This window comes from Macaca thibetana, chromosome X, assembly GCF_024542745.1.
Source record: "Macaca thibetana thibetana isolate TM-01 chromosome X, ASM2454274v1, whole genome shotgun sequence".
Taxonomy (NCBI): Eukaryota; Metazoa; Chordata; class Mammalia; order Primates; family Cercopithecidae; genus Macaca; species Macaca thibetana.
Window position 1 is genome coordinate 113,531,798 of NC_065598.1, and position 12,564 is coordinate 113,544,361.

General features: G+C 39.2%; 1 protein-coding gene across 2 annotated transcripts in view; it reads left to right on the plus strand.

Moving 5' to 3' along the window:
- Positions 1 to 12,564, plus strand: part of WDR44 (WD repeat domain 44) — a 101,237-nt gene that overhangs the window by 62,558 nt on the left and 26,115 nt on the right. For both annotated transcript variants that reach the window (XM_050776086.1, XM_050776087.1), the window contains one exon: positions 173 to 237. In XM_050776086.1, coding sequence (XP_050632043.1) covers positions 173 to 237 — 65 coding nt within the window. The remainder of the gene's footprint in view (positions 1 to 172; positions 238 to 12,564) is intronic.

Here is a 12,564-nt window from a genome sequence, read left to right on the forward strand (position 1 = left end):
AAAACAAATATTTTGGCTCTTATCGGGTTATGCCTCAATTGTTAGTGTTTTTCTAGAATACTATATTCTCTAACTATTAGACATTGCTGTGTCATTACTTCTGAATGTTGTATTTTGGTGGGTCTGTGTGTGTACATACATCCCTTTTTTATAATTATTATGTTGTTTTTAGGACGTGTGTCTCCATCACCCTCTCAGGAAAGTCTAAGTTCATCAAAATCGGATACAGATACGGGGGTATGCTTATTGTTTTATGGTTACTATGTGAAATGGTATGATTTAATTTGTTTACCATAAAGTATTTTTATGTATCAGAAATTACAGTTGCATGAAGACACTTAATTAAAATTAAGATGTATCATTACAAACAGGAGTTTCTTCAATTAGAATCAATTAGCAAATGAAAATTTTTGATGTTTAAATGTTGCCAGACAGTGAATACTATTCCTCAGGGTACTATACCACTAATGTAAACTTAAATAATACAAAAGCCCCTCCCCTCAAATCCATGTTAGATATTTTTTAAATAATGATAGTAGATACCCAAATAAGAGATAATTAAGGAAAGAAAAAAGATATTTAAGTATTTTAATTTTCTAATCTCCTTAGTTTAATAAACACTTTATAACAGTTTCAGATAAGGTATCTTAATGATTTTCATTTGGTTTTAGAGCTGGAAGGTTAAATATAACCAATTTTAAACCTAAAAAAGCAGAATATACAATATTGTACTAAGTTGTCACCTGTGCTTTTTGTGTATTGCATTAGGTAAGGGTGATATAAACAAGAGAACCTAAAATGTCTACCTGCGCAACAGTATTTTCCTGAGATTTCATTGGCTCCAATATTTGACACTACCTTTTCCCCTTCTCGTGGCTCTCCATGGTTCTGTTTTCCCGTATTCTTTTATACTCCCACTGTTTCTTCTTCCACCTCCTTACATTTACTGTTTATCAGGGTCTGTTCTTGGCCATTTTCAATAGACATATTTATGCACTTCTAGTTCTGAACTGACTTTAGATCTGTAATTCTTTGTTTACTTTCAGTAACTTTATGATTTTTAAACAAGAACATTATTGTGCTTGCTGCCTTTTCACATAGCAATATATAGGATCTCTCCACCTACATGTAATTCAGCCACATCAACTAATAGGTCCAAAACTAAACTCCTTCGACAAATGTCTTCTGAGTGCCTGCCATATGTGGCAGACACTGCTACATGCTATAAAATCAAATGAGACATATTCTGTCCTCAGGGATCTTGTGGACTAGTGAAATGGGTAAACTCACAATTACAGTATTAGATGGTGATATTCTACAGAAGGTACTACACAAGAATAGGTTAGCCTTATAAATCACAGTATTAGGAATAGTTTCCTGGAAGCTTGTTATTTGAGCTAGGATTTAGCTATATGAGAGAAGAAAGGAAGGAGCATATCAGACACAGGGAATAGCAAGTGCAAAGGCATGGAGGCTAGTATGTTAAAGGTACTACAAGGAATTACACATGGCTGGGAAAGGTGCATGTGTGAGATTGGTGGGAGAGGTAGGCAGGAGTGGGATTTTAAATGACTTTCTGTGTTAAACGAAGACATTGGAATTTTATCCTGCAAACTACTGGGAGCAGGGTGGGGTTTTGAAGGATTTCACTTAGAGGCGTAATTACCATGTTCAGATTTTTGTTTTAGAAAGAGTATTCTGGTAGTAATGTGAAGGATAGACGAGGCGGGGGCTTCAGGTTAGAGACAGGGAGACCATGTAAGAGGCTGTTAACCCAGAGAAATGGTTACTTCCAAATATGATGATTATGATAGCAGAAGATCTAGAAACTGTAAAGATAAGCTGAATTGAGAGATGTAAAATAAGTCTAATTTGTAGGACTTGGTGACTGACTAGCTGGGGTAGTAAAAGTGAGTAGCCTAGGATAAATCACAGGTATCTGGCTTGAGTAGTTAGCTAGATGGTAATGGTCATTCATAGAAATATTTTTTTATTTTAATTTTTCCATAAGTTATTGGGATACAGGTGGTATTCAGTTACATAAGTTCTTTAGTGATTTTGGTGCACCCATCACCCAAGCAGTATATGCTGCACCTATTTGTAGTCTTTTATTCCTCGCCCCCCTCCCACTCTTCCTCCCAAGTCCCCAAAGTCCGTTGTATCATTCTTACCTCTTTGCGTCCTCATAGTTTAGCTCCCACATATCAGTGAGAACATACGATGTTTGGTTTTCCATTCCTGAGTTACTTCTCTCAGAATCATAGTCTCCAGTCTAATCCAGGTTGCTGCAAATTCTGTTAATTCATTCCTTTTTATGCCTGAGTAGTATTCCATCGTGTATATATACCAGTTTCTTTATCCGCTCGTTGATTGATGGGCATTTGGGTTGGTTCGATGTTTTTGCAGTTGTGAATTGTGCTGCTATAAAGGTGTGTGTGCAAGTATCTTTTTTCCAATAATGACTTATTTTCCTCTGGGTAGATACCCAATAGTGGGATTGATGGATCAAATGGTAGTTCTACTTTTAATTCTTTAAGGAATCTCCACACTGTTTTCCATAGTGGCTGTACTAGTTTACATTCCCACAGGCAGTGTAGAAGTGTTCCCTGACCACTGCATCCGCACCAACATCTGTTTTTGATTTTTTATTATGGTCATTCTTGCAGGAGTAAGGTGGTATCACATTGTGGTTTTGATTTGCATTTCCCTGATTATTAGTGATATTGAGCATTTTTTCATATGTTTGTTGGCCATTTGTATATATTTTTTTGAGAATTGTCTATTTATGTCCATAGCCCACTTTTTGATGGACTGTTTTTTTCTTACTGATTTGTTTGAGTTTGTTGTTGATTCTGGTTATTAGTTAGTCCTTAGCTGGATATATAGATTGTGAAGATTTTCTCCCACTCTGTGGGTTGTCTGTTTACTCTGTTGACTGTTCCTTTTGCTGTCCAAAAGCTCTTTAGTTTAATTAAGTCCCAACTATTTATTTTTATTGCATTTCCTTTTGGGTTCTTGGTCATAAAATCCTTGCCTAAGCCAATGTCTAGAAGGATTTTTCCAATGTTATCTTCTAGAATTTTTATGCTTTCAGGTCTTAGATTTGAGTCCTTAATCCCTCTTGAGTTGATTTTTGTATAAGGTGAGAGATGAGGATCCAGTTTCATTATCATACACGTGGCTAGTGGCTAGCCAATTATCCCAGCACCATTTGTTGAAAAGGGTGTCCTTTCCCCACTTTTTATTTTTTTTTGTTTGCTTTGTCAAAGATCAGTTGGCTGTAAGTATTTGGGTTTATTTCTGGGTTCTCTATTGTTTTCCATTGGTCTATGTGCCTATGTTTATACCAGTACCATGCTGTCTTGGTGACTATGGCCTTATAGTTTGAAATCAGGAAGTGTGACACCTCCATATTTGTTATTTTGCTTAGTCTTGCTTTGGCTATGTGGGCTCTTTTTTGGTTCCATATGAATTTTAGAATTGTTTTTTCTAATTCTGTGAAGAATGATGTTGGTATTTTGATGGGGATTGCATTGAACTTGTAGATTGCTTTCTGAAGTATGGTCATTTTCACAATATTGACTAACCATCCATGAGCATGGGATGTGCTTCCATTTGTTTGTGTCATCTATGATTTCTTTTAGCAGCCTTTTGTAGTTTTCCTTGTAGATGTCTTTCACCTCCTTGGTTAGGTATATTCTTTTTTTTTTTTTTTTTTTTTTTTTGCAGCTATTATAAAAGTGATTGAGTTGTTGATTTGATTCTTCGTTTGGTTGCTGTTGGTGTATACTACTGATTTGTGTACATTAATCTTGTATCTGGAAACTTTGTTGAATTCTTTTATCAGTTCTAGGAGCTTTCTGGAGGAGTCTTTAGGGTTTTCGAGGTAAACTATCATATCGTCAGCAAATAGTGACAGTTTGACTTTCTCTTTACCGATTTGGATGCCCTGTATTTCTTTCTCTTCTCTGATTGCTCTGGCTAGGACTTCCAACACTATGTTGAGGAGGAGTGGTAAGAGTGGGCATCCTTGTCTTGTTCCAGTTCTCAGAGAGAATGCTTTCAATTTTTCCCCATTCAGTATTATGTTGGCTGTGGGTTTGTCATAGATGGCTTTTATTACACTGAGGTATGTCCCCTGTATGCTGATTTTGCTGAGAGTTTTAATCATAAAGGATGCTGGATTTTGTTGAATGCTTTTTCTGCATCTATTGAGATGATAGTGTGATTTTTGTTTTTAATTCTGTTTATGTGGTGTATCACATTTATTGACTTGCATATGTTAAACCATCCCTGCATCCCTGCTGTAAAACCCACTTGATCTTGGTGGACTATCTTTTCAATATGTTGTTGGTTTGGGTTAGCTAGTGTGTTGTTAAGGATTTTAGCATCTTTGTTCATCAGGGATATTGGTCTGTAGTTTTCTTTTTTGGTTGTGTCCTTTCCTGGTTTTGGTATTAGTGGGTGATGCTGGCTTCATAGAATAAATTAGGGAGGATTCCCTCTTTTTCTGTCTTGTGGAATAGTGTCAAAATAATTGTTACCAATTCTTCTTTGAATGTCTGGTAGAATTCTGCTGTGAATCCATCTGGTCCTGGACTTTTTTTGAGATGGAGTCTCACCTTGTCGCCCAGGCTGGAGTGCAGTGGCGCGATCTCGGCTCACTGCAGCCTGTGCCTCCTGGGTTCCAGCGATTCTCCTGCCTCAGCCTTCCTGGTAGCTGGGATTACAGGCGCACACCCCCATGTCCGGCTAATTTTTGTATTTTTAGTAGAGATGCGGTTTCAACATGTTGGCCATGCTAGTCTTGAATTCCTGGCCTCAGGTGATCTGCCTGCCTTGGCCTCCCCAAGTGCTGGGATTACAGGCGTGATCCACTGCACCCGGCCAGTCCTGGACTTTTTTTTTGTTGATAATTTTTAAATTACCATTTCAGTCTTGCTGCTTGTCATTGGTCTGTTCAGGGTATCTAATTCTTCCTCATTTAAGCTGGGAGGGTTGTGTTTTTCCAGGAATTTATCCATCTCTTCTAGGTTTTCTAGTTTATGTGCATAAAGGTGTTCATAGTAGCCTTGAATGATCTTTTGTATTTCAGTGATGTCAGTTATAATATCTCCTGTTTCTCTTCTTAATGAGGTTATTTGTATTTTCTCTCTTATTTTCTTGGTTAATCTTGCTAACAGTCTGTCAATTTTATTTATTTTTTCAAAGAACCCGCTTTGTGTTTCATTTATCTTTTGTATTTTTTGTTTGTTTGTTTCAATTTCATTTAATTCTGCTCTGATCTTGGTAATTTCCTTTCTTCTGCTGGCTTTGGGTTTGATTTGTTCTTGTTTCTCTAGTTCCTTGAGGTGTGACCTTAGAATGTCAGTTTGTGCTCTTTGAGTCTTTTTGATGTAAGCATTTATAGGGCTATGAACTTTCCTCTTAGCACCACCTTTGCTGTATCCCAAAGGTTTTGATAGGTTGTTTCATTATTGTCATTCAGTTCAAAGAATTTTTAAATTTCCATCTTGATTTCATTTTTGACCCAGTGGTCATTCAGGAGTTGGTTATTTTATTTCCATGTATTTGCATGGTTTCGAAGGTTCCTTTCGGAGTTGATTTCCAGTTGTATTCCACTGTAGTCTGAGTGCTTGATATAATTTCAGTTTTCTTAAATTTATTGAGGCTCATTTTATAGCCTGTCATATGGTCTGTCTTGGAGAAAGTTCCATGTGCTGTTGAATAGAATGTGTATTCTGCAGTTGGATGGAATGTTCTGTATATATATCTGTTAAGTCTATTTGTTCCAAGGTATAGTGTAAATTCACTGTTTCTTTGTTGACTTTCTGCCTTGATGACCTGTCTAGTGCTGTCAGTGGAGTATTGAATTCCCCCACTATTATTGTGTTGCTGTCTATCTCATTTCTTAGGTCTGTTAGTAATTGGTTTATAAATTTGGGAGCTCCAGTCTTAGGTGCATAAATGTTTAGGATTGTGATATTTTCCTGTTGGACAAGGCCTTTTACCGTTATATCATGTTCCTCTTTGTCTCTTTTAAATGCTGTTGCTTTAAAGTTTGTTTTGTCTGATATAAGAATAGCTACCCTTGCTCGTTTTTGGTGTCCATTTGCATGAAGCACCTTTTACCACCCCTTTACTTTAAGTTTATTTGAGTCCTTATGTCTCCTGAAGACAGCAGATGGTTGGTGAGTTCTTATCCATTCTGTGTCTCTGTATCTTTTAAGTGGAGCATTTAGACCACTTACATTCAGTGTTAGTATTGAGATGTGAGATACCTCATAGTATTATTTGTTTCCTGTGTACCTTGTTTTTTTGTTTTGTTTTGTTTTTGCTTTTGTTTTTGTTTTATAGGTTCTGTGTGATTTACGTTTTAAAGAGATTCTGTTTTGATGTGTTTCCAGGATTTGTTTCAAGATTTAGAGCTCCTTTTAGCAGTTCTTTTAGTGGTGGCTTGGTAGTGGCAAATTCTCTCAGCATTTGTTTGTCTGAAAACGACTGTATCTTTCCTTCACATATGATACTTAGTTTTACTGGATACAGAATTCTTAGCTGATAATTGTTTTGTCTGAGGAGGCTGAAGACAGGGCCCCAATCCCTTCTAGATTGTAGGGTTTCTGCTGAGAAATCTGCTGTTAATCTGATAGGTTTTCCTTTATACATTACCTGGTGCTTTTGTCTCACAGCTCTTAAGATTCTTTCCTTTGTCTTAACTTTAGATAACCTGATGACAGTGTGCCTAGGCGATGATCGTTTTGTGATGAATTTCCCAGGTGTTCATTGTGCTTCTTGTATTTGAATGTCTACGTCTCGAGCAAGGCCGGGGAAATTTCCCTTGATTATTCCCCCAAATATGTTTTTCAAACTTTCAGACATCTCTTCTTCCTCAGAAACATCAATTATTCTTAGGTTTGGTTGTTTAACATAATCCCAGACCTCGTAGAGGCTTTGTTCATATTCTCTTATTCTTTTTTCTGTCTTTGTTGTATTGGGTTAATTTGAAGACCTTGTCTTCGAGCTCTGAATTCCTTTCTTCTACTTGTTCAATTCTATTGCTGAAACTTTCCAGAGCATTTTGCATTTCTATAAGTGTATACAGTGTTTCCTGAAGTTCTTATTGTTTTTTTCTTTATGCTGTCCATTTCTTTGAATATTTCTCCCTTCACTTCTTGTATTGTTTTTTGGATTTCCCTGCATTGGGCTATGCCTTTCTCTGGTGCCTCCCTGATTAACTTAATAACTAACCTCCTGAATTCTTTTTCAGTTAAATCAGGGATTTCTTATTGGTTTGGATCCATTGCTGATGAACTAGTGTGATTTTTTGGGAGGTGTTAAAGAGCCTTGTTTTGTCATATTACCAGAGTTGGTTTTCCGGTTCCTTCTCATTTGGGTAGGCTCTGTCAGAGTCTAGGGCTGAAGGCTGTTGTTCACATTCTTTTGTCCCACAGGGTATTCCCTTGATGCAGTACTCTCCCCCTTTTCCTATGGATGTGGCTTCCTGTGAGCCGAGCTGCAGTTATTGTTATGTCTCTTCTGGGTCTAACCACCCAGCAAGTCTACACAGCTCTGAGCTGGTACTGGAGGTTGTCTGCAGAGAGTCCTGTGATGTTTACTGTCTATGGGTCTCTCAGCCATGGACACCAGCACCTGTACTGGTGAAAGTGGCAGGGGGGTGAAATGGACTCTGTGAGGGTTCTTAGCTTTGGTGGTTTAATGTTCTATTTTTGTGCTGGTTGGCCTCCTGCTGGGAGGTGGCGCTTTCCAAAGAGCATCAAGCTATGGTAGCATGGAGTGGAAATGGCGGGGGGTGGGGCCCTAGAACTCTCAAGAGTATATGCCCTTTGTCTTCAGCTACCAGGGTGGATAAGGAAGGCCCATCAGGTGGGGACAGGGCTAGGTGTGTCTGAGCTCAGAATCTCCTTGGTTGGGTTTTGCTGAGGCTGCTGTGGGGGATGGATGTGATGTTCCCAGGTCAATGAAGTTGCGTACCTAGAAGGATTATGGCCACCTCTGCTGAGTCATGCAGGTTGTCAGGGAAGTGGGGGAAAGCTGGCAGTCACAGGCCTCACCCAGCCCCCATGCAAACCGAAGGGCCAGTCTTACTCCCAGCATGCTTCCTCAACAGCCCCAAGTCTGTTTCCAGGCAGTGTGGGATCCGGCCTGAGAACTTGCCCCAGGCTACCCACTTCCCAGCTGCTAAAGAAAAGGGCTTGGTTCTTCCCCCACCTATGGAGTCTGCACACCAGATTTGTGCCCTCCCCCTTCTGGCCAGGAGGCTTCTTGCCAGTTCAAATTGTTACAGAGTTCAGCTGGAGACTTCCTTCTCCCTATAGTGTTTCCCCTCCCTGCTCCTCTGGTGCCCTCCCGAAGGAACCCTGTGGTGCCAGACAGGAATGGCCTGCTTGAAGACCCGGCGAGCTCCCAGGGCTTTCCTGCTGCTTCCTCTACTTCTATATTTCGCTGGGCTCTCTAAATTGACTCAGCTCCAGGTAAGGTCAGAAACTTCTGCAAACAGCCCTTCAGTTTCCCCAGTGGGGGTGTGTGTTCAGGAGAGGAGGATCTCCCTTTCCTAGTTATGCAGTTTGGGCACTCACAGTATTCGGGGTATCTCCTGGGTCCTGCAGGAGCATTCTGCTTCCTTCAGAGGGTCTGTGGGTTCTCTTGGGATTCCTGGTTCTTTCTTGCAGTCGATCTGCAGCTAAAATTCATGGTGTGAGCCTCCACATGCTGCTCTGTCCATCTGAGTAGGAGCTGCAATCTAGTCCTGTCTCCTGTCTGCCATGATGGCATCCCATTATGTTTAAAATGTTTCTTATAGATAGCATAAAGTTAGATCATGTTTTTTTACCCACTCTGCCAGTTTCTGTTTTTTAATTGGTACATTTATACCATTTAAACTTAATATAATTATTGCTACTTTAAACAAATCTGTCATCTTTATGATCATTCATTGAAATATTTTCATCATTCACCCACAAACCTGCTTCTCCTCACTTCTGAACCTTATTTAGTGGCATCAACATCTATCTACAAGTTACCTTTTCAACTCAATCAAAAATACTCCATTACTTTTTCTTCCTTACCCACATATCAAATTAGTAACAAATTCCTAGCCACTCTACCCCCACTCACAAATACCTGTGGAACTTACCCCCTCATCCCTAATTGTCACACATATCATCTAGGACTTTAACGCTCATTTAAATGCTTGCCATAGTCTCCTAATTGTTTTTTCTGCCTCTGGTCTCTACCCAATTCAGTTTCTACACTGCCACCAGCCAGCCAGGTTTTTCGAAACAAATTAACTGTGCCATTTTGTGGTTTAATTTTTTTTTTTTTTCTTTTTTTTGAGACAGAGTCTCGCTCTGTTGCCAAGGCTGGAGTGCAGTGGCATGATCTCGGCTCACTTGCAAGCTCCGCCTCCCCGGTTCAAGGGGTTCTCCTGCCTCAGCCTCCCAAGTAACTGGGATTACAGGCACTCACCACCACACCCAGCTAATTTTTGTGTTTTTAGTAGAGATAGGGTTTCACCATGTTGGCCAGGCTGGTCTTAAACTCCTGACCTCAAGTGATCCTCCCACCTCGGCCCCCCAAAGTGCTGGGATTACAGGCATGAGCCACCACGCCCGGCTTTGTGGTTTAAAATCTTTTGACGGCCCTTTATCGCCTTCACAATAAGATTCTTCCCTATATTGCCTAATCTTAACTTTTGACTCAGTTCCAATTCCCTAGTGCCTGTACATCCTACCAGCCATGCCTGATACAGGTCTGTACACTAAACACTTTCACCTTCATGTCTCTGTCCCTGCTGTTTGCTTTGCCACAGATGCCCTCTGTTTCCTTCACAGGGCAAAGCCCTACTTATCCTTCAAGATTCAGCTCAAATATCTTATTATTTTCCCTGAATCCAGCAGGTAAAATTGTTCTTCATTTGTATTCTAATAGTACATCATAGGTACTTTTATACCGATATTACCACATCTTTCTTATTAGTCTCCCTGGGTAGGCTCTGGGCTGATTGAAGGCAAAGAACTGTACTTCACAGATTTTAGTATCCTTGGAATCTAATTCCGTTCCTGACTGTAGTAGGCCTGTAATCATGTTGAATTCCTGCCTGTGGACCTTTATTCCTATTGTTCCCCTTATTTGGATGCCTTGATCGTCTTTCTATTCAAAGCATGCCCATTCTTCATGGCCCACTTCCTCCATAAAGCCTCACTGACTAATGTGGCAGTGATAATTTTAACTGCTTTGCTTTAGGGAAAAAGACTTGCTTTTATTAGTTTAATTTACCATACAGTTTCCAGGCATTGATTACTATTAAAAATAGAGACTATCTGTAGTATCTTTTATTGTGCTTATTTCAGCAATCCTACTTATAGATCCTTAAGTACATCCATCTAACCCCAAACAAACCTTAGTAACTCAAATTTTATTGAATACAAAGCCTTTTTACATGAGAAATAACATTTATATCCATTGTTTTCGGGAAGAGATCATTTGGGGTTTGTTTCCCTTCTGTCATTTTATTTGGGGACAGTTAAAAGAGGCTTCTATTTCATATGCCATTAGAGTTTGACACCAGGAATTATCTTTTAACCTAGTGCTAGCCACAGTGAGGCACAGTAAACACAATGGAATTTATGTTCCTGATGTGTGTATTCTTTTTTTTCTTATGATGGTGATATCTTTTTCATCTCTTTTGAAGTACTTTTCAGTCTTTTGTCTTAGCATCTGTGTGAAATATAATATATAAAAGTATTGTACAGTTGAACATACAGAGGGATGTACCCAAGATCGCTCACCTATGCATTGGTAATGCCAAGCCTAGAATTCTGGCTATTTTCTGTTTCTGTTGATTTTCAAAATTAGCTCAACAAATGTAAGAAAGTCAGGAAGAGGTAGAGGTACGTGTTTAATATACTCCATTATCTTAGAGATTTATAAAGTAGGGATTTTTTTAGTAGTTGGCTTTTGCAGAGACTGTTAGACCTCATGGTTTCTAAGAATTGATAATTGCGTCAGATTGCAAATATGAATATACTGTATCCATTTTAATAAGTATAAAATTTCTTTTTGATACTAGAAGCTGCAAGTATGCTATTTACCTAGAAATTAATGTTTTTCTTGCAAATTTATGTTTAATGTGCATGATTAGGGGAACATTAGCATAGGTGTTATAGCATTTAACTGCTGCTTAAAATTTTTGAGAATAGGCCAGGTGCAGTGGCTCATGCTTATAATCCCAGCACTTTGGGAGGCCCAGGCAGGAGGATCGCTTGAGTCCAGGAGTTTGAGACTAGCCTGGGTAACGTAACAAGACTATGTCTCCATTTAAAAAAAAAAAAAAAAGCCAAGCGTGGTGGCATGTACCTGTAGTCCCAGCTACTTGGGAGGCTGAGGCAGGAGGATCACCTGAGCTCAGGAGTTTGAGGTTATAGTGAGCTGTGATCACCACTGCAGTCCAGCCTGGGCAACAGAGCAAGACCCTGTCTCAAATAAATTTTTTGGGGCCAGGCACAGTGGCTCATGCCTGTAATCCTAGCACTTTGAGAGGCTGAGGTAGGCGGATCACCTGAGGGCAAGTATTCAAGACCAGCTTGGCCAACATGGTGAAACCCTGTCTCTACTAAAAATGCAAAAATTAGCTGGGCATGGTGGTATGTACCTATAATCCCAGCTACTCAGGAGACTGGGGCAGGAGAATCGCTTGAACCCGGGAGGCGGAGGTTGCAGTGAGCCAAGATCATGCCATTGCACTCCAGCGTGGGTGACAAGAGCAAAACTCTGTCTCAAAAAAAAAAAAAAATTCTGAGAGTATATCATTAGAATCTAGAACTTGGGTAAAGAAAGTTAACTATAAGGGAGTGAGAGAGAATTTTTGTGAAATGTAGGTACGCAGCATTTGATACAGATTTTTCTTGGTACTATTCATAACCTCACTTTACAAATGAAGGTTTAGAGCTGTTAAGTAACTCAACAATTTCACACAGTCATAGCATCAGAATTAGAACCCTGCTCTGTCTCTAGAGCTTATGTTTTTAACCATTATGCTCCAGTAGTTGACATCTTGAGGTCTGGGACTATGTCTTCATTCAGTCTACAGATGTTTATTAAGTGCCTACTATTTTTATTAATCACTGTTCTAGGAGCTAGAGATATAGTAAGTGAACAAAAGAGACAAAAATATCCGTGAACAAGAGACAAAAATAGAATGGAGCATGCATTCTAGTGAAATAAGACAGAAAATTAAAATAAGTAAATTTTATAAGGTTTTTTTTGTTACCTATAAAAGTTTATTCTCATTAATTGGTGATTGTGTGTGAGCACCTTTTCATATACCTGTTTCCCCAGCCCCAGGGCCTCGCAATCACTGTTCTACTCTGCTTCTATGAGTTTGATGTTTCTAGGTTCATCATATAAGTGGCATTACGTAGTATTTGTGATGCTTAATTTCATTAGGCCATTTGTATGTCTTCTTTGGAGAAATGTCTATTTAGGTCCTTTGCCTATTTTGATTTGGAAGTCAAATCACCTGATTAATTGGTGATGTTGAGCACC